Raw genomic sequence first — 22,221 nt, 5'->3', positions numbered from 1 at the left:
TTTCATAATCACTTTAACATTGGTTGCAGTTTCTGGGATGGATGTAGGGAGTATGGGTCACTGGGATTGAGGGGAAGGGTGCAATCTGTATCCCATGGTCTTCCCTTATTTCATCCCAGCCCGTGTATGAGTAATAAAAACTTTAATCAGCAGCATCTGGCGCTTTCCAAACAGACGTCAGCACTTTGCATCAGCACCAGCGAGCCAACACTAAGTACGAGCGGCTGTGCTTCAATCCAGCCCCTCAACAGCATGACCTCAACCCCACTGTCAGTTTTGCATCTCCCACTGTGACAGCATGCAGGCTGGAAAATCTGACTTCTGCTGGCCTGCGCCACGCCACTCTATACACACTGACAGTGTTGTCTTGATGCAATCAATGGGTAATCTTGAAGACAATTCCATGGCAACGTTTTGTTTGGATAGTCTCCTACAAGTGAGCTAGTTACTGTATGGTCCAACAATAAACAGGCTGCCATTCTTACCCTTAAAAACCAAAGTTTCTGCTACAGTGAAACTACATCCAATACAATAAACGTGACTGTTTTGAGTTTGAAAATAAACTATGATTAGAATACCAGCTGTACAATCCAGGAGGTCTAACCTTAACGCTGGTTATTCAGTTGGAAATGTGAGCAAAGTCATTGATAATTTCTTGTTACAGCTGTGTGTTGGGATGTAAAAAAATATCTCCCTGACACTGCAGCCAGGACTCAGCAGGACAGAAACAGCACTCATCCTCCTCATGACCATTCCTCTCCTACCCCATGCTGACTCCATGGTCTGGCCTTGGCCTTTGGTTGCACATGATGCTCCGTCTGCAGCTGAGCGTTTTCAGATGAGCTAAATCTCCCTCTGCACTCAGTCTGAAGGTGCTTCTAGGAGCACATGACTTACGTAATTAGACAAAGAAGTTAGGTACATCCAATATTAACATTTCAATTAGTTATAAGCTATTTTAATTATTGTTTTCTTCGCAAACAATGGCAAGTATTGATTTTTTCTTTGTCCTACGTAAGTTTTGGTTTGATATCAGACTGACATGTAGATACAAGCAACTTGAATTTGCTATTTTGAAGCTGATGGCCAGATTTTGTGGATAAATCGATCACTTTATTAGTCATAAGTAACAATAAGGTGAGATATAGTATGCTTGTTTCAGGTTCCTTCCGTATCACTCAGTTTAGCTGACTCAGGCAAAATTAGCATCTTTTGTTAGTGAAAGCAAACTACACATACAAAGTAACATTTTTTTTGTTCCTGATTAGAAATGGTAACATCTCAGATACAGCTGCACATGGCTGATGCCAAATCTGACCCTGAATATGAGCATGGATACCATTATCTTCTGCAGCGACATGACATCTCCATTGGGTAAATGTTTTCTTGTGAGTCAAAAGATTCTCATATATCATTTTCATCACAAGCCATTTAAATGTTTTTTTTATATATATATATATCCACGTATTGATAGGTGCATGTGTGGGAAGTGTGGACAAGATGCTAACGTAAGAGGAAAGCATCTTCTGTGAGAAGACAACACAGGTAATGCTTCAAACCAAATAACTACATACATAGGATGACCCCTGCACTGCTGGTTATTTGTTGACTGTTTTGTTAGAATGTGTACATGCTTTGAATATTTTTGTGTGTGTGTGCTGGCTGTGCCTGGGCGAGATGACGACTCTTTTACATTTCATTTGAACATGTGACACTAAAACATTGAATCTGGCAAAAAAAGCACAAAATCTACATTAAGTAGGTAAAACTTTGCCAAAACCACAAGTGAAAAAGCAGTAACTTTTCTTACTGCAAATGCAAGTACTGTGTGCAATCCAGTTTTGCACAACTGCAATGCCAGATCATATTTGGACATTTGAAATCATAAATCTCAGCATAGTATTCACATTGTGGTCAGCTGTTGTCAGGCCATTGCAACACACCGCCTCTCATGGAGGTCTAAGCTGAAGAGCGAGTTTAGGTTCTGAAGTCGTGAACTCTGCGGGCCCAGTTGGTATTGCACATTCCGATGGACACCCAAACACGTGGGAACGGATGTCACAATAACATCTGGACTGCTGTGCCACCACTGCCAGCAGAGGTGGGCTGAGAAAAGCAGCAGCAGCAGCTAATGAGGGAAGCTTTGGGTTTCTCCAAATACATATACATACAGGGCCTGTCATTCCGTTTACATTGGGGCGGTGGATTATAGATCAAAACTCTCTGCTGTAAACAGCAGAATGACTGAGTAAATGTTTTAGTTAGGCTTGGTTTCCAGGAAAATAACCCTTTAAAGCAACATTTACAAACTGTTCACAATACACGCGGTACAATGACTAATTTAATGGACCTGCGTCATGGTACTACGCAACACGCTGGAGATGAGCCTACAAGGGAGGATGTGTTTTGTTTTCCTTTGCTACAAATAAAGCCATTCAAACTCATGCCAAGCTAAAAGATAAACAGATATATCTGAGCAATTTAGAGCAAATCTAGTTGTCCGTCAAGTGGAAGTGAGGCTTTGAAACGGTGAATCGATTGATGTCCGCGCCAGGAGGCGACAAGTGGTGTTTGTCACATAGCTCTGCCAGTGTCGGTTTGCTTAGTGTTAGCTGTGTCCTCAAGGCTAGAGCCCTGCGTGTTGAGATCAGGGTCAGTGTGTGTGTGTGTGTGTGTGTGGAAGACAGTGTAGCTCCATAACCACAGCTAGTTCACCACTTCCGCCTCTGGTCCAAATCAGAGCAGGGAGTTGTCATCTCACACACACACACACACACGCAAACACATTCATGCGCACCATGGGTCAGTGAACTGTTAAATGAAGCATGTACACACACATGATATGCACATTCACTGATATAACATCTACGCAAAACACGACCACACAGACACAAGCAAACACTGACTTAATGTGTCTTTTTCTTCTTGTCCTCTTTAACACCCAGACACACACACACACACACACAGAAAACAAATTCCACATCCACAGGTTTTCATACACTCTTGAGACACAACTGGAAAGTCTCAGTGCACGGTTTCCTGCACAACTCCCACTCGAGTGTTTCACCCCGCTACAAGCACACAGATCATTCTTTGGCTAATATCACAGGATTAATGATCTCACAAACGACACGAAATAGAATAAACAGAGCTGTGCAAGAGAGGGTAAAACCAAAAAGGCAGACAAAAAGGAGACACAGAAGAACAAGCGGAACACTTTACTGTCATTCAGTTCATCACTACAAGATTAAGGCCTGAGTTGACCTCCTGCTCCTTGGAGATCTGAAAATCTGCTGGTCATTCACACAACAAGGAGAAAAAGGAAAGTGGACAAATACTACAAGTCCAAGCTTGGGTGACTGTGGAGAGACCCTCCAATCAGCCTCTCTCAGGAGGGTGGAGAAAAGGAAGGAGAAACTGAGAGGAGAGAGTTAGAGGGAGAAGGAAATCTAAATCCAAAGCAGATGGCCTCCATAGGGGCAGAACATGAGAAACACTGAGAGCCGTCATAAAATCGCAGCTCTGCTTTCAATTAGGCCATTGGTTTTAGAGAGTGAGAGAGAGAGAGAGAGAGAGAGTGAGTGAGAGGATCTTAAGTAACCACTCTAGTTCTGGCCACAAATACAGTGGATTGGACTCATTATCATGCGCAGGAATGCAGAGATGATTCTCCAGGGGGTCGATTTTTAAAGACACATATGTTATACAAACAGAACAATATCAGGAATCTGAGGCATGTGTACAATCACAGTGTGATTACCGAACTTGCGGCGGTGTGTTTAAGCGTTTGACTCCAGTCTAGACGACACCCACTGAGACGTCTTAAAATTTCGGGGTAATTCAGGTAATACCGTGAAATTGATTGAAAAGTATGCAGCCAGGCGTCCCACTCTGAAAAGTTCGAATATCATTTTTTTTGCCACAATAACCATCTTGTAATGCTGCTCCAGTGTAAATCACAGTGAGATTTCTCTTACTGACCACTGGAAAAAAAAGTGTGGTTTAGACCACTGTCTGAGGCCTAAAGGTGATCTCGCATTTGTGTTGATCTTACATTCCAGTCTAAGAGTAATGACCAGTGGACAGACGGCAGACTCTTAGACACTCGCCCAAAAACTGAACCCTTAATCCTCTGTCTCCAGCAACAGGAGAGGTTAGCCTTGGTTTAATATATTATTAGATGTCCAAGCCAAACCTGAGAGGAATAATTTTAGAGGTCGCTCCTTTCAAGGTTGTGCATACAGGATTTCATATTTCTCAACATATTAGAGGAGACATTTACCTAGTGTTGGATGTGGACTCTGTGCTTTGCCCACAATGAGACAGTACTGGGCGTAAAGCTTGGGTTTATATACAAATGCCTTTGAGTGGTTTGTCCACCTTCATCTCCAAACAAGGGATTTGGTGGGTAAAACAACTTTGAGGCTTTGGAAAACGGTTGGTAGTAATTATGTAATCACTCCTCTGGTCTGAATTTAGGTTGGTGAATGCCCTTCAACTACAACACAGATCAGTGCAGAGTCAGTGTAGGTTAAATCTAAGCCTTTCAAAAATAGATGGTTTGTTCTAGATGCACAATATAATCAAGATTGTTATGGAAGGGTTTAGCCTTAAAATGAAATACTGACCATCAGCCAATAACATGATGTTTCCTGTAGATAATTTGCCAATATCCAATTGCATCCTGACTTTGTTCATTATTTTAAATACGATTTTGTAATAATAAGGGTAGTGAACATGGCTTTGGAAACAGGTGTAGTGTTCTTTTTTATAGTGTGCTGTGCTTTGCTCTCATTATAATTCAGCCAAAAGCAGAAGCAATGCTTTTCCTTGCAACAGGCATACAGCAGAGTTTGAGAGGATTATTTGGTAATATTTGATGATACCATCAACACACCATGAAATTACATGGCCACAGAAGGGTCAATGAGTCATGAGAGACTCACACAGTACAAAGACAAGCCTCGGGTTGTTTGTCAGACCTCACCAGAAGGAGCAGAAACTTTTGTCGGGTCATTTGGGGCAAATCATTCTTGCAAAACAATTCTCAGTGCATAATTTGGTTTGGGCTGACCACATCTAAGGTGAAAATATTTTCTAAAAAAAAGATGCATTGTTTCACACACTGCATTATCTTGTGTGGTATTGCTTTCCACGCCAGAAACTCTTTGGCCTTTTCTTTATTTTGTGTCTTTCTTAGTTAAACTTATATATCCACTAAACCATCACTACCCGCAGTGTCTGACATCACAGCAGCTAGACGTGAGGGTGCAGTCGTCAGCGTTTTCAGTCAGAACTGAGGGCCAAGTGAGGGCGTGCAGATGGCCACTGCTTCAAGTCTCTCACAAGAATGACACTGTCACCACCTCAGCTGTGTCCCACTGCACACAGCACAAGCATTTTTTTATTGCCTGTTTCCGCCTCTGGGCTAAACAGCCGCAACCTCATGCCAGAAAGTCAGCCAGGTGCATTATGGGGACTATTTATCAATCCCACCATGCACTACAAGCTCTAAATGCAGCCACTGTTTTCTGTGCATCTCTCTCTCTCTCTCTCTCTTTTTCCCTGCAATCTTTCTCACCTCTCTCTCTCTCCCCCCTCTCTCCCTCTCTCTCTCTCTCTGGACAGCTCCTTTGCTGGTGCAGCTGTCTCTTTATAATGCCTGTTAGGAGAAGTGGCCGAGGCTGAAAGTGATGGGAGGAACAGGTGTGCTGTTTAAGTGATAAATTTGCCCTCATTTGAGCACAATGCAGCTCTATTTATGAAAACAATCTTCCCTGAAGGGGGCTGCACACAAGAGACAGACAATATACTCATGCTGTCACAGAAAAACAAGTCAAAGGAAATTATAGGGTGCAAAAATCTCTTGTTGCAATCATCATCAGAAAGGCTTAGCTGGAGCCTGTCTGAAGAAACATACAGTCAAATTACTGAGTGAAACAAATATGTTAATTACAGTCAGATGCAATTAAGCTGTGACTAATAATTACACTTAATGAAGCAAGACGTCATCGTGCATTGCATGTGTCGTCCCAATAAATCAAGACTGTAACACTTAAATATCGCTACATGCAAAAAAAAAGATAGCTCCTTATCACTTTTGTCAGACTCTCTCTCTCTCTCTCAGCCATTGGAAACAATTGCAGTTATTACAAAGCAAAGCCATGTTTTTAAAGTATCCCACGTAGAGCTGCCTTAATCCCAGTTTGCTGGCGCAGGCCCTAAACTGCTGGGCTGCTCCCCAGCGTTCCGTAGCACTCCGATCACTAGCTAGCATCTGGAAACCATCAGTGTAAACAAAGGAGCAGCGGAGGAGCTCAGGCCCCGCTCTGCCTCTCCGCATCCCCCAGGACATCACTCAGAGAGCAACACAAGAAAAACTGAGCCAGGCCCCAACCTGTGTGTGTTGCATTACCATGTGCATGTGAGCGTGCACCAGTGTGTCCGTGCACATATCTGTGTCTGCTCTTGTGTCCTCATCTCAGGATCTGTATTTGGTTTGGCCACTTTTCAGAAAGAGATAGATTTACAGATACAGCAGATGGAGTTCAGTACACTATGTTAGCTTTGAGTCTTTTTGAGTTTTTGTTTGGTTTGCTCATTAACCGTAGTATTTCTGATAAGACTTCTAATTGCTTTAATGTGGTTTCAGTTAACGTGCTAGCCTTAGCGTGATGATTTCTACAAAATAAGGGGGGGGGGGGGTGGAGGAGAGGCAGGAACCTGGATGTGGTTTAAACCTAAGAACTGGTTCTCCTCTGTGAAACATCAAGAAAGATCAAAGCATCGATCATGCCTGATTCTTCTCTTGGCCACAACAAGGAAATATTTCCTGGACTTTTCATGATAGTGTTGCTGTAATCTTATATCTATTAATCATGTGGTTGGGTCAATTTTTAGTGCAGCTGGAAACACCAAAAATTGTTGTTGTTCATGGAGCTCTTAAACCCTGAGACTCACACGTCTTTGATGGTTGCGTACAACCCACCGCAGAGCTTTCACTGCTTCACAGCTCCGCATCTACAACTGCTGAGATAAGCATTCTTATCTTGTGCACTTGTCTCTAAATATAAACCACAGCATTATACATCATGTACGGAACATAACCTCAAACACTCCTAGGGTTGTGCGCACACTAACGCGTGTACCGCCATGCACTAAAAATGCATTCAGGCAATAACCCTACACAAACAACTTGACTAGTCTGTAAAGTTACAACATGATAATAGAATATAATTTCTCATACAGTCTTCAAAATTAGCCCCAATGTCTATTAATCACTCTTATGGTTATGTATTGATTACAACATTTTTAAAAATGTTGACGTCCACTAGAGATTCTCAAATCCCGGTTTGAAAAGTCAGAATTCTAACCTTTACTGTGCTGGATCTAGGACGCACGTCACGTTTCCCTTCAAGATGCATGAATTGATTAACTAAACATTTTATCTTTCCAATATTTGCACATTATTAGCACAAAAATAATGTCTTTTGCATAATCTGTTACCCTTATCCATCTTTAAGTGGCTATGCAAAGAAACTAAGCAGATGTTTAAACTAATTGTACCACAGCATGTTAGGGCGACTGTAGATAAATAAAAATATTCAAAATTAAATGTGCACAAACTACAAACTTTTACGAAGGAGCCATGTTCTCATTCATTTTGTAACTGTGGATCGACCTTGTGACACTACAGACGCCTATATTTGTTTATTATGCCTGCAGTAGATGACCTAATCAACTCTGCAATCAGATTTAGCAAAAAAAAAAAAACATACTGTCATAAGCTTTACAGAACCTTTGCTGTAAACTGAGAACAAAACAACACACAGATCTGGGTAAACTTGTTTACATAAATTTTTGACTTGATCTTAGGCAATATCCAAGTGTTTTTCCGGAGTTTTTTTCAGGTTTGTTTTTATTTCCCTCTGCCCTGCCTCCCGATTTCTGAACTCTATATTGGCTTTATTTTTCACTACACTGTCACACTTTCCTGGGTGCAAGATGTGTATGCATTATTTCTTATGTGTAAACTGTCACTCCGTCAAATTCAGATGTCTTTATGTCCATAAAAATAGACTCACTGACAAAGACTCATTAGATTTGCTAATATTAGTCAGCAAATGGTATGTGAGCTCACTAGATATGACTTCTCCTCTGAGTTTTCCATCTCAGTCGTCACTCATCTGCGTCTGCCTGCACCCATGTGGGTCAGGATGCTATTCTTAAAAAAAGGTTTCATATTCTACAGGCTCTTTATTTTAGTTATTCCTATGTGCTTGACCATTCATTACTACTATAAAAAGCAGTTTACTTACAATAGCACATCCCAGTTGTTTCCAGATCTAAATATGCCTGTGTGGCATTTATACTGTCATACACATATATATATATATATATATATATATATATATATATATATATATATATTTATATACCCTCTCAGGTGAGGTGACATAGTTAATTAAAAAAATGAAAAGGAACCACACAGCTGAAAGTGTACAGAAAATATCATCAATGGAGTCCGTATGTGTTCAAAATGGCCGGAAGCTCAAGTGAGCAGTGACGGGGAGGTTACAAGTTTCCCCTGTGGTTTTCTGGGTTTAACCACAGTGATCACAAGTTTTCATACATGAGATTGTTTGTTATCTCACAGTGATACAGAGGGGAGGATTTTGAGAGGACAGCCATTCCAACTGTTTTAAAGAATAACCACAAGTACGTTTCCAGCTCCATGGAGACACCAAAATAGGTCATTCTAGGAAACGGCCTCTGCTTGGCAGTGAAGTGCTATATGTGTGTTTGCACAGGAAGAGACTGACACACACACACACACACACACATTACTTTCTATATGGATCTCAAAACAGAACAAATATCCCAATTTAACATTTTCTCAGATTCTACTTTAAGCCCCACAACAGCACCAAGTATATCACTTATGTTTAGTCTGTTCTTTGACATGCTGAGATATCATGCAGGGAAAAGGTAAATCAAGACAGCTGTACCAAAGATAAAACATCCCACAGCTATCAGTCATGTAGATAACTGGAGAGGCTTTACCAAAAAGTTCTTTTAAAAAGGTACATTATGTTTTTAAATGTTGTTGATGCCTACTGAGAAATCGGCGAAGCATTTTTACAACAACAGTATACTACACTGTAAAAATGTTAATTGTGTTTGTCCTTTTAAAACAAAACACAGAAAGAAATACAGAGATAATCACTGCAATGGTATCATAAAAACAAACACACATGGAAGAAATCAAACGAAATGCCCTCGGAGAGTATTTCTATCAGTTAAATAGGAGTAGCTCTTTTGAAGTCTAGGTGCTTTTGACAATATATTTGTAGGCAGTGGATTAACTTTAGCATCATAAAATGTCAAGTGGTGATTGATTAGTCTGTGGTCTGAAGCAGAAGGTATAAATCACTGCCATGTTGTACTTCCAGAAAGTTGTCCAGAATAGCAATGCTGTTATTACTATCAATATGACCACCCCTAGCTCCCTCTTCACCTTAAAGATGAGGTAGCCAAATCAGGTTGGGTTTTAAGAAGAGGTCAAATGGAAGCCAGCCATTTGCACTGTGGACTTGTGGACAGCGCTGACTTTTCAATTACCCAAAATTTTCAATTACCCAAAACAGAAATAACATAAAAAAATGTGAAACTTTTCTGCATAATCACTTGAAGAGTTGTATTCCACATTTATAAAAATACAGCTGAATAACTCATCACCTTCTACTATAGGCCAGGCACTTCTCAATCAGCTCTTGCAGGCAATAATGTAGCTTTTGCTGAATGCACTGTAAAACAAAACTGGCAAAGCTGACATTACAATATTCTGATCTGTTGATGTAGATTAAAGCAAATCTCAGCTAAGTCATCTTTAATTATGTTGTTGCTTACACAATTAAATTTGGTGACCTGCAGTCTCTGGTTGTTTTGATAAACCGTAGGTGGAGGTCTTGTATTATGTGCTCTAGCTGATTTCAATGTTATGACAATTAATATACTTGTGTTTGATTTTGCTGAACCAAATAAAGAGAGGATATTTATCTTAGAGAAAGAAAAACAGTTGTTCATACATATAATGCTGTGCTAAATGCTAATGTCATGATTTCTACACACACACACCATGCATACACATATGCATTTATGTGCACATGTCCAACTTTTTTCCCTCAGTAACAGACTGATGTCATTCATGTCCAAACAGCTGCACAGGCATATCACTATGCCAGCGTTGACTTTGCCAAAATCCTATTCCCAGATTCCTAGATTTCCAAAAACCCAGCTTTCCTAATCGGCCACGGATCTCAGTGTCATGCTCTTGGATGATGGATGGATACCCACGAGAGTCAAGCATGTGGGTGTTTTGTTTTTAAACCAATAACATTCTCTTGTTTTAAGGTTGATGTTTTTGACAGAATCCTTTCACTCTCTTCATCCTTCATTCATAGAAAACACCACTATGAGCCAACTGGGCCTTGGAATCTGTCCTGCTTCAACCCAGGAGCTCAGTTCCATAAAGGCACCAGCCTGACATAGAAGCAGCCTCTTTTCACAGTCATAGGATATGTTTACCATATACACCATATTTACCTGGAGTTAAAGGCTAATGCTAAGTGGGGCCACGGGTGTGAATTTCCCCCCTTGCCCTCTCCTAGCCTTGGACTTAGCTACAGTCCCACTAAGCCCAACAAGCTGTACAGCTGCACAGCAGCGTTGGGTTACCAGTCCAATGAATGACAAGAGCAGGTTGGGTGGCAGACCAGAGCATACAGAGGTGCACAATACACTGTCATCTGCAGTGGGAAGCTATTGCTGACTGGGTTTGCATGATTCTTCCATGTATCCTCTGGAGTTGTGTGTGTGTGTGTGATGCTGGATTGTGTGTAGGCATATTTCTGGAAGTCACTCAGCTGGATATACTGTACACGTGTGTTGCTAATCTCAGTGTCACTTGGTGTCAATGCTATATCGGACCTATGGCCCTATATGGTTTCTCAATGCTCTTGCTATGAAAGACCCTTTCTCTCTTTAACTCCATAAAAATAAAATATCTTGACAGATAGCGGTCACAGCACAGTGACGATGCTCTTCCTGTCTGTCTGACTGTGAAAGGGGGAGAAGATATGTCTGACACAGCATGTCCCTAGCATCCCTGATAAAGCTTATCTGTTGACAGGGCAGTCTCTACTCACTCCCTGCTTCTCCCCCTGCATCTCTCTCTTTGTTAACCTGACTGAGTGAGTGTTAGAGCAGAGACAGACGCAAGGCCTTTGCTGCGACTGGAAGGAAGATCAGGGGTCACCCTGTAAAAACATTCCCATGATGCACCTCCCCCCACCCTTCATCTCTGCCAGAAACTTCTCAAAACTGCAGGGCAGAGCAGAGAGGAGAGGCGAGAAAAGGCTTCAACTGCAAACTTTAAAAAGAACATGTGACAATAAACAGTCTTCACCATTTGGAGAAGGCTTATTGGGTGCACTATTGTTTTTGCCTAATCAGTTATCTTAAATAGCAGTGGTGGAACGGTTCATGTGAACACTGGAGAAGCTTGTTGCATGTCTGATCTCTTCCTGAACCTAACCAGGTACTTTTGTTGCCCACAGTGAACTCAACAGTGACTGAAAATAAACAGTAACAGTACCACAGGACATAAAGAAAGATGAAAGAAATGCTTTTTAATAGCCTTTTTACACTGGTTTTCACGATAGTACTGGCTGACTTGGACTCACTTGATGCACACATATGAGATGTTATCTTTATATGCTGACCACATGTGTGTTGTAATTTATGGTTAACACAAGCCTAACTCTTAAGTAGGGTGGAGGAAAACAACACAACATCAAAACCACAGAAGAGGCCCCTATAGTCTGCATCTTGACATAGACAAACAGACCATATAGGACCGCATGTGTGGTTTGTTGTTGTAATTTTTTTCCCTCCCTCTATAAGATCCAAGAGTGTCTCCAAGCATACTTGAGTCTGACGCACCCCTGTGATGCAGTGATTGCCTTGCTGGGGGAACAATACAGGCCTGCCTTCCTGACCTCTCTGTCTAGCATATCCTACAGACGTACAATGACTGCCTTAATTACCAGCCTCCATTCCCACCACTAGGGCTTTCCCCAATGGTGCCCATTCAGAACCACAGTCTCTCCCTAAGGTGCCCATTCAAGCATAACACAAAGCCAGTAGTGTCAGTCCCTGATCTCTTGACACCAAATCCTGTCCAGTGTGCCAGCACTCACAGCTTCACAGCGACTCTGTCTGTCCGTCCGTCTGCTTGTCCGTCCCCTCTCTCAGTCTAGTCTCATATCACGGAAGAATCTCAGTTGTTTTCATGTGACAAGAATCGGTGCTGCTACAAGGAGCAATTAGTTCAACCAAATACCGTTTAACCAATGGAGATAAACACCAAAATGAGTTTGTTGGTCTGATAGGAAAGGTTATTCTGGTGCCTTAGTGTCTGAAGTCATTCTCAGCTGCTAATAAGTGAAAGTGGAGAGAGGTTACAGGAACTGTCAGGGTGTAAAATACAGTGTAAACACTCCATGTAAAGTGTTTGTAAAGAAGGTTAGTCAGGTAGTTTAAATTCCATTAGAAGCATTTGTCAGCTGTAAAAGAGGTTTGGATGTCAGTCCAGTTTACCATGAATGCACCCTGTCTGATCGTTTTCATACATGCACAGCAGAGCAGCGTCTATAGAAACATACAGTATATTACACACTCTACTATTATGTAGGTATGTGACGGACAGTACTGTTCAGTGCATGTTAACAGAGCCCTGTGGCCGTGGTGTGCTAACAGGACATCATGCTGTAGTGAAAATCTGACCTCTGACCCTCTGATTCCTCCCTTCTGCCTCAGTGAAAGGTAAACCATCCTGTTCCAGTTCCTGAGTTCTTGGTGCAAGGCTGCTGTCCTGCACGCACAGCTGTCCTGCACGCACAGCTGTCCTGCACGCACAGCTGTAGTTGTGCTGCTTTACACAGACTAACGTGTTGTAACTTAGTATTTGTTAATGTTGCTGCCATTATTTTTTATGGGAGCTGTTTTGAATGGTATGCAGTCTGTATTGTACAATCAGACATAAAGAAAATAAATGTGTAACATAAGGAGAGTGAACTGAGTGCTGACCTGGTTTCCCTCTGGCTGCAAAAGCAAAATTACATAAAAGGCTATGTGACGAGCAAGTGCCCCAAACACATTATTGTTTATTTTCTTTTATTAACTCCAGCCTGTGTTTTACAGCTCAGTGCTGGCTCAGCGACCTGACTGGAAAAAAGATTCATACAACAAAGTGTTACATAAGAAACAAAGCTAATAAATTCATCTAGTATTAGACAATAGAGCCTCAGTTCAAGTGTCACAGGAGAACTAATCAGATGATAGGATGTGCCAAATTCATTTGAGATTCAACAACTGATGGACAACTTAGCGTCACTCATTTTGACTTAACCCAACACCAGTAGTATCTTCATTCCGCTTGTCCTCTGTCATCATTTCACTAAATTTCTCAGTCTGTGAGCAGCTGTGAGTTTACCTGTAACTGTGGTAACTGTCCACTGCTTCCCAGAGAGATGGGGTTCGAGGTGTCACAGTTACCAAAACAGGAAGTGGTGTGATTGTTGTCTCAGCAAAAATGGAGAGGAAGAGTGGGATTTCTGTACAGAACACAAACCAGCTGGCAGGAAACCACACTTTTATCATTCTTTTAACTTTGATTTCCTTTCAGAGGAAGTGCCCTCACTCCCCTTTCGATGGTCCGCTGTCTCTCAGCTCTTGTGCCCTTTCAATCTGCCTGACACATCCAAACTGCCTGCCATAGCCATAGCCATGTCTGAACCTGCCCCGGGGCACAGGGATCATGGAGGTAAAGTGAGAAGCATTCTCTCATGACAAATGTCGACGTGTGACTGTGGTGTTGAAAGATCGTTTATCGACAGGATTAACAAACGAAAGCATGTATGAAGGGAGAGAGCATAAACCCAAGATAAGAAGACAGAAAACAGCTGTTAGAGCCAGAGGAAAATGTATTTTACTACAGACATCTTTCAGGAAAAAGCAAGAGATGGTTAAAAAGAGATTAGAAAAGCTAAAAGACAGATGTAGAATGAATCTATGTTCCCTCTCCTCCCAGGAACACTAGCCTCCAGGGGACAGCAAACGTCTTCAGCTACATTAAACCCACATAATCTGTTAAACTATTGAATAATCAAGCGCTGGTCGGACTAATTTAGCATCAACTTTTCACTACTAATGTTTTGCCAGAGGCTTAATGCAAAGCTATACTGAATATTTTTAAGAAGCTGCTGCACACAAAAATAGTTAATAATATTAAATATTGGGATTTTACAGGAAACTATAGTCTGGATTAACCCATTTCTCTGGTTTAAATCACAGGACCAGCAGAAGTGAGAAGAGTGAAAAGGACAGCTCTCCGTAGTGTTGTTACCACACAGTAATCCACAGATGAAGCCAACACTTCCTCATTAACTGTTACAGCTAAGGCAGTGTGTGTAAATGTGGTAGCTTGCCCTTCACTTAATGGATTAAAGCAATACCTGCAATAATAAAAATGTTACTGGGCATCTCTCACAAGTTTCCCTTCTATTGTCTTGGTAAGAGTACATACACACGTCTACAGGAGAATGTATTATCTATCATTACTTTATCTGTAATGGGCCAGATATCAACAGATACTGTGCCAAGCTCTAGTATCATCCAAGCAATTTAACTTTAATACATTTTCCTGTACATAAAATTCCCCACTTTATGTTGATACATTAATTAAGGAAAATGATGAGAAAGTGTAAGTATAAAAACTCTGAATCTAATTTAATTTAGTCACAAACAACAGGAAATTGACCATGCCTACACAGAGCTACACTTGATTTCCTAGAGTGAAGAGTCTCCCCACGTGATGTAGTGTATCTTTAGCAAACACATTAAACATTAAAACACACAAAACTTTCAAGTATCCCTGTGTGTTTCTCAACCATGTGACTGATCTGTCAAAGGAAACATGGGAAGATTTAAAAACAACATTCGCAGCTGATGTTTGTTATGTTAAACAAAGTGGGCTGCAGTAATGAGAAGTCATTAAGTTTATCACCACAACCAAAGGAGAAGCTCACATTTTGGCAAGTCACACATTACTCAGAGCTTGATTTGCTTCTGGTGTGAAGAGGCCCTCACTTTACAGCTCACCTCAGGTCACTGTCTGTTGACAATGTTATGGAAGATTATGGAGACCATTTGTCACAAAGAACAGCCTGCTGCTGAAGTTAACACCACAGAGGTGCAAGGACCATCACAATAATTGGCATATGGTCTCAGATAGATGCTAGGGGATACTCAGACATCCCCTAATGCCCTAAATCACACGAGGCTTGACTGACTGACAGGTAGAAAGATAAGAGATTAGAGGAAACATCTGATCTTGTAATAACTTGATAAAGTGAAACAGAACATCCTTTTTAAAGTTATTTATTTTAGAGAACTTAGAGAATCCTGAGTTATTTGATTATATATTTTGGTCCAACACATGTAAATAACGTGCTGCGACATCACTACAAAAATCATTTTAATATAGTAAAGTAAAAAATAATACTATAAATACACACACATTCATGCCGCTGACGCCATAACAATCTGAACAAAAGGTGCATTATCCTGATGCGATAAAGAAGGCTCTGTGACTGGATCAATGGGCTCCATGTGTTTCTGATCAGCACAGCAACTGTGATGCTCTTGGCTCTGCTCTTCTTTCCTATCTGCCCTGTCTGTTATTTTTTCGCAGATGGATACATGTAGAACATTCCATATTTAAGTGCAGTCACTGGTTTATTATACATATAATAAATTTAATTTGTCTCACAGCTGGATTTAAAAAAAAAAAAAAACACAAATCTGGAAGTCATCTTCAGCTTTTCTGTTATCTGTATCTTTGTGGTAAAGCAATGAGAGCTATGCAACATTAAATGAGAAGCAGCAGCCTAATATAAAACATTTTTGTGCGCCCTAAAGCAAGTAGCTCAATATTTTGAAAAACATGCCTATTAGGTTTCTTGCAGATTATATTTGAAAAAAGAGAACTTTCTCATGTGTCCATGGAGAAACAAAGTTCTTATCATTTTGTAATGGTGAGCAATGGTCAACAAATAATATTTTTAAATTGCCCCATGATGTTTGTCAATTTGAAAGATGGTTGAGGTTTCGATAGAGATATGCAGTTAGACAGACTACTACATGAAGTCACGCAAATCACCATTGTTCTGGAATCTGAGGTGAAATTTGCCAAGGAGAGCAGCCATCTTGGTGTTGGTAGACAAAGGAAGTGGTTCATTTTCCACAAAAGTACATAGTATTTTATATAATGAACTGCAACTGAGTTACAAAATTACATTGGCAACATCATATGTTGCCAATGTTGCCAACATCATATGTTGCCAATTGGCAACATCATATGTTGCCAATATATAAATATGTGTGTAATTACAGCAGGATCTAGCATTTTTTCTTTTACAAAATAAGGACTCAAATGCTTCATTGGAACCAGGAAGGGGACATCATAAGTCAGGGTTCCACTGTAGCTCAAAGACACACATTAAAACACACAGCAGCAACAGCAGGCGCCCCTACATACTGACAAACCTGCACCAGACATTTTCCATGAGTTAATCTTTCTACAGGGGGACATAAAAAGAAGATGTCATTCAGTGCATCATTTTGATCAGTCACATCAGAAGTGGGGCCAGCTGCAGAGAGGATTAGTCCCCTGAACAAAACCAAATCATGAGTGCAAGTGGAAGACATCTTGGAAGGGGGCCAAAGGGTGGCAGTGAGAAGCATTCTGCTCATAACTAGGGGAGCGACCTCATTTTCCGAATAAAAGCCAGTTTACATAACACCTCTGTCCCCATGACAGGGAGCTCCTGGCAGCAGCTGCCAGGCCTGTGGCTTTTACTCCGCTACAAGAGATCCCTGAAAAATAATTCTTTCAGCACAGCCGCAGGCCTTTTCTACCAGGTTCCAATTATAATAGGTTAAAACAAAAAAACTCTAACATTTAAAATTACGGTTTAGCACTGTGCCCACCTCAACTATTTAATGACCTAATTCTTATTGTGTAAGGAGCAGCAACAATGGAGAAATCAAAGTACAGAAGGTGATTAGATATTTGGATCTCATTACACTGCACATGTAGTGGAGTGCTCCTTCTTACAGCATGCAGAGGAAGCAGGCTGCTGCATTCAAATGATGCAGAGAGAGCCTGGAAGATGATCAGCATGAACAGTGCTGAGTATCTTCCAGGAGTGTATCCATGCATTTATCCACAACAAAGTCAAATGACCAAGGCGCCAGCTTGCTTGGTCCTTAGACTCTTTAAGCCTAGTGAGAAGCATATTCGCAACATATCAAAGGACAATCTGTATTTTTTTAGGCAGTTCCTGAAAGATTTCACTACTTCTAACCAGACAACAAAGTAATATCTTTACAGCAGAAAGCACAGCTCCCAAGAGCTGCCATGATACACTTCCCAAAGCTCCAACATCTAGCTGGAAAAGATCTATAAGACCCACAACTGCTGGACTGAGTGTGTACATGTTGGTATAGTCAATGTGGGACTATTCAACCCATCTATTCAATCCCCGCTAAATGTAGTAATGGAAGTTACAGGCCAGACGCGGAAAAATAAAACATGTTGAGGTGAAGTAACAGAGGAAGACTGTACATGTCATCAGGATGTGATTCTCCATGTTGGACCAGGATGACAAACTTAGCAGAACTCTGTAAAGCAGGAGCTGTTTTCACTGGCAAATAACCTCTGGACAGGAGGACAATCTATCAGTAGGGTTACACCAATCTGTACAAAGGATCACTATAATTGTGAAAAAGAGTAATGCTAATTTAGAGTTAAAAAAAAACAACAATGTTGATTTAAAAATGAATAAGTTGCCAAAACTCTGTGTCCGTTGTATGTGTGTCTTCTCCATCATATGTCTTAGGCCTGCAGTGACAGGTGACTGGACAATAGTGTAAGCAGTGTAGCACAAATGGAAAGAAAAATTTATGAAGAAAAAAGCCCAAGAGAGACTTAAATAACTGGGATGGTGTTGAACTGTGTAGGTGTGGAGGCTGTTTGGAGACTGTGCTGCTTTTTGAGTTAGTGCTGGCAGTTTAACGAACAGCTGAAATACAAACCAGGAGACGGCCCAGGGTGATTTTTGACATACACAGCGGAATGCTTAAATCTATAGAAAGATTCATTTCACAGCTCCTGCTGTCATACGGGTTTTGTTTAATAAAGATTTTTTTTTAATATGGTAAAGTTAAATGAGAAAATCATATGGGGTTTTTAAAAGAACAGTCATATGGAAAAAGCAATAAACACACCCTGCATTACGTAACGTTCACCTGCTCCAGTGCATAGTATCAGTATCATTTGATCAATGCTCACGTCAACAGGTACAGTATGACTTCAAGGGGACAAAACAAAGGCAAAAGTTGCTTGTTGTATGATATATTGCGACCCCAAATTCCCATGAGTTGTCAATAGATGATCTAATTCTCACGCATTGCAGTGCAGAGCCATCCAGGACATATTTCATCAGTACACAGGTCTTTTACAGGCCTCCTGAGATCAGTCATCATATGTCATAAAGCAAGTCAAAGCATTTTAATCTCACATCTGCTCCTCATTACCATTCCATGCAAAAGAAACTTAGGGCAGGGTTAGGCTATCCGACTTCACCAAGAGAAAGGGAGAGGAGACAATGGGGAGAAGCAAGACAGAGACATAGAAAAGGGGGGCAGATTGTTAGGCATCCAACAAAAAAAATAACTACCAAAATTCCACAATTCCTAGGGAAAAGCAGCATTGTGTAATCAGATCACGTCCAGGCTGCAGTCCCAGCCATAGAGTTCTCTTTTTTACAAGGTGCCGTATAACACCACAATGACAGATCCACCGCAGCAGTTTCATGGTCTAGTCCTTTTTCAATAACTTCTGCAAACTACACATTATATTTATCATGCTATAGTTACTGTACATGAATACATGCTGATGATAGCTATGATATTTAAAAATGAAAGATCGGATCATGTGATACACATATGGTAATGTAATTCAGTGTCTCCTGAATAATTTCTGTCTTTTTTCTGTTCCTTCCATTGGTATAGGAGCTGGTTCCATGCACCACCATTACATGGGGGGATAAAAGCCAGGTACTAGCACAGTGAGCGGACACTAGTGTTGAGACAGATGACAGGTGACAGTGATTATTTGTTCACAAAATCTTAAATTCTCATATCCCTATGACACATCTTTGAAAACGTACTGGCAGCAATTACTTAAAGCCTAGAACTCTCTTGGAGCATTACAAGATGAGTTTACATTTTGGAGTGATGAGACACACGTCAGTGCACGTTAACATCTCTGCAAATCCTAAATTAGCTATGGTGCTTCAGAGTGAAAAAAAACATAGTGGGAAACTGGAAAGCTGGAAAGAAATGTAACTGCTGCTTTGTGGGCTATCTTAAGCTATGTTTTGGTATAGCAACACAGTTTCAGATTTGACTTGAAAAGCCTTATTATTATGGATATAATATAGACATGTAGTTTTTTGTAGTATAATGGTTTGGGTGTTAAGATGCTCACAAGCACCCATATAGACACTCACACACACATGACTACAAAAGACAGAGGGCAGCCTGTTCAACAAGTAGGTCAGACCAGATCCAGAGAGAGAGAGAGAGAGAGAGAGACTGACTGCAGCAAGCACAGTATTTATATCATCACTGTCCTGCATGAACCATTTGAAAAGACCCTGAAGAAGTCACTCACTCATAAGTCACAACATGACATTATAATTTAACCAACTGAACATATGCATTTATTGAAGATTTAACTTGGCCATTTGAAGACTGCATTATGTAATATATGTGTATATACTGTATGCATATGTATATTATGAGCCTCACCTGGGGGCAGTCTTTGATGTAGTGGCCCTTGTTGAAGCACAGGTGGCACAAGTAGTTAGGTGGGGGTCTTTTGTTGGGTTTCCGTGGCTCTGACGAAAGGGAAAGGTCTGAGAAGTGGTCCGTCAGGGAGTTGAGTCCATCCACAATGTTGTTCAGGGAGCCATAGGGTGACACATTCTTATACACGTTGTTGTTTAAGGCCTACAAAAATAATACCAGGCATAGATCAGATTTAACATAAACACAACAATGCATAGATTAATTACCAATTTCCCTCATGTGCCCTCTGTCCTATTTTCTGCTGTGCATAAAAAAAAAAGAAGAAGAAAAAAATACCTCCAAGATCATTTCTCTCATTAAATTCAGAACATCTGGCGGGTAGCCCAGCTGTGCTCATGAACTGGAAAAGTACTGAGCATGTCCACAGAGAAAGACAGGACTTTACAAAGGATGACTCATTGTAAACAAGAAAGGAGGCATGTCCCCCCCCCCCCCGCCAGCCTGTGGAACATCAGTAATGTCACCATGCACTGTTGGTGGTAAACTAGCCATGGTCGGAGCTTTCAGTCTGCTCGGAGCCACAGTACGCAGCGTTGCATGCCACAGGGCCCAGTGAATTCATAGAGGATGCCCTCTGAATATTAATACCAGACAAGGCGTTGCCAGCAGTTTCTCTTCCTCTCCTAAATACAATCCAGAAATGACTTACAGGATTTGACCTCTGGGTGAAATGATGCTTATTCTAATCACACACAGTCCTGTAATAATTAACCTTGTAGGGAAATTGCTAAGCAAACAATCCATCATCTGCCTTGACATTTAATAGTTTAACTCAACTAATAACAAATGTTTAAGACACCACGCTCAAGTAATAACATCCGTGAGCATGCAGGCATGATGAAATCCACAGATAAAGTCTTCATCATCACTGACAGCCATGCATCATTTTAGGACACAGGTCTGCGTCTGGGAAATTATGTTAGTGTTGATGTTTAATGTTGCACAGCACAGAAACCTTAGACTTGGCAACCCAGCCAAGGCTGAAAGCCAAATCTTTATCTGGAGGTTGTGAGATTGTCTTGCTAACCAGCTCCAGCTTTAAGACTCATGTTCATTTATTACATGTAGTCGCTGTAAATCAAACATCACGGCTCTGTAACTTCTCAGAGTTTTTTTCCATCTGCTGTGTGTTTTACTCCACGTGTTATATACACACTCCTGGTGGAAAAGGTACATATTTGTGTTTGCTGAACTGAACGTTTTTTAGTGCAGATTGTGAAACGATTTAAACAAATATAAAACAGGAAACTTTGCTTCGTTTGTGTTTCTCACTTTTTTTTCTGTTTGGCTTGAAACCTCCTGCTGTCAGCCCAAAGGAAACAGATTTCACACACATCTGCTAATGGTGGGGTGTTTGTTTATTTAGTGAGTGAGTGAGAGAGTGACTGAGTGAGTGAGTGAGTTCATCTTTGTAGTCTTACTGCGAGAAAATTCAAATATGTATATGTAAAAACTCACAATTCTAACATGAGATCCTTACAGAAATGAACTTGTCAGGTGGGGTATTAGATGAGATGACTACACTAGTGTCATTCATTACCACCAGTGGTTGTGTATGATGGACAAGTGTAGCCCATCTGTGAGTGTTTACGCAGGTCCTGGGATGAGGTGTCACCCTGCAGGGGTCTATCAGACACTGATATGTGTGTTATGTCTGGTAGTTAACTTTAAATGTGACTGACACAAGGTAGAGGAAGTTCGCCTGGAATGTGCCACAGGGTTAGATTAAACCAGAACTAATGTGAAAAAAAAGTTAATAAGAAAAATCTGACAAATGTGTGACACTGTTATAAGCATACTTAAATTCCAATTTTTTTTTCATTTATCCCCACAGACTGTTGTGTGATCCTCCGTTGCAAAAAAACAACCACATTTCACATTACTCATCTCATCGTCAAATCTCTGCAGTGGTTTATTTTACTTGGCTTAGCCGGTATAGTAAGTTGCAAAATGCAACCACCCCTTAAAGCATTTCCAGACTCTATGTGTGTTTCCGCAGAGGGAAACACTTTATACTCATATGGACCCAATGGCATTACAACATTTTGTGTAATGTATAATGTGCACACCCCATTTTCAGATGACTTTTCATGTTAAATGGCTTCAAAAGGCCTCTATGGTTACCACCATAATAAAGAATACAGGCTCTAGATGGTGAATACA

General features: G+C 40.8%; 1 protein-coding gene across 1 annotated transcript in view; it reads right to left on the bottom strand.

Moving 5' to 3' along the window:
* The window catches only part of zcchc24 (zinc finger, CCHC domain containing 24), a 31,605-nt gene that overhangs the window by 7,915 nt on the left and 1,469 nt on the right, over positions 1-22,221 (bottom strand). Inside the window, exon 2 of the mRNA XM_028424280.1 lies at positions 19,999-20,199. Coding sequence (XP_028280081.1) covers positions 19,999-20,199 — 201 coding nt within the window. The remainder of the gene's footprint in view (positions 1-19,998; positions 20,200-22,221) is intronic.

The sequence above is a fragment of the Parambassis ranga genome, chromosome 15, assembly GCF_900634625.1.
Source record: "Parambassis ranga chromosome 15, fParRan2.1, whole genome shotgun sequence".
Taxonomy (NCBI): domain Eukaryota; kingdom Metazoa; phylum Chordata; class Actinopteri; family Ambassidae; genus Parambassis; species Parambassis ranga.
The sequence above is the reverse complement of the archived record's forward strand: the minus strand, read 5'-3'. Positions and strand labels throughout refer to the sequence as shown.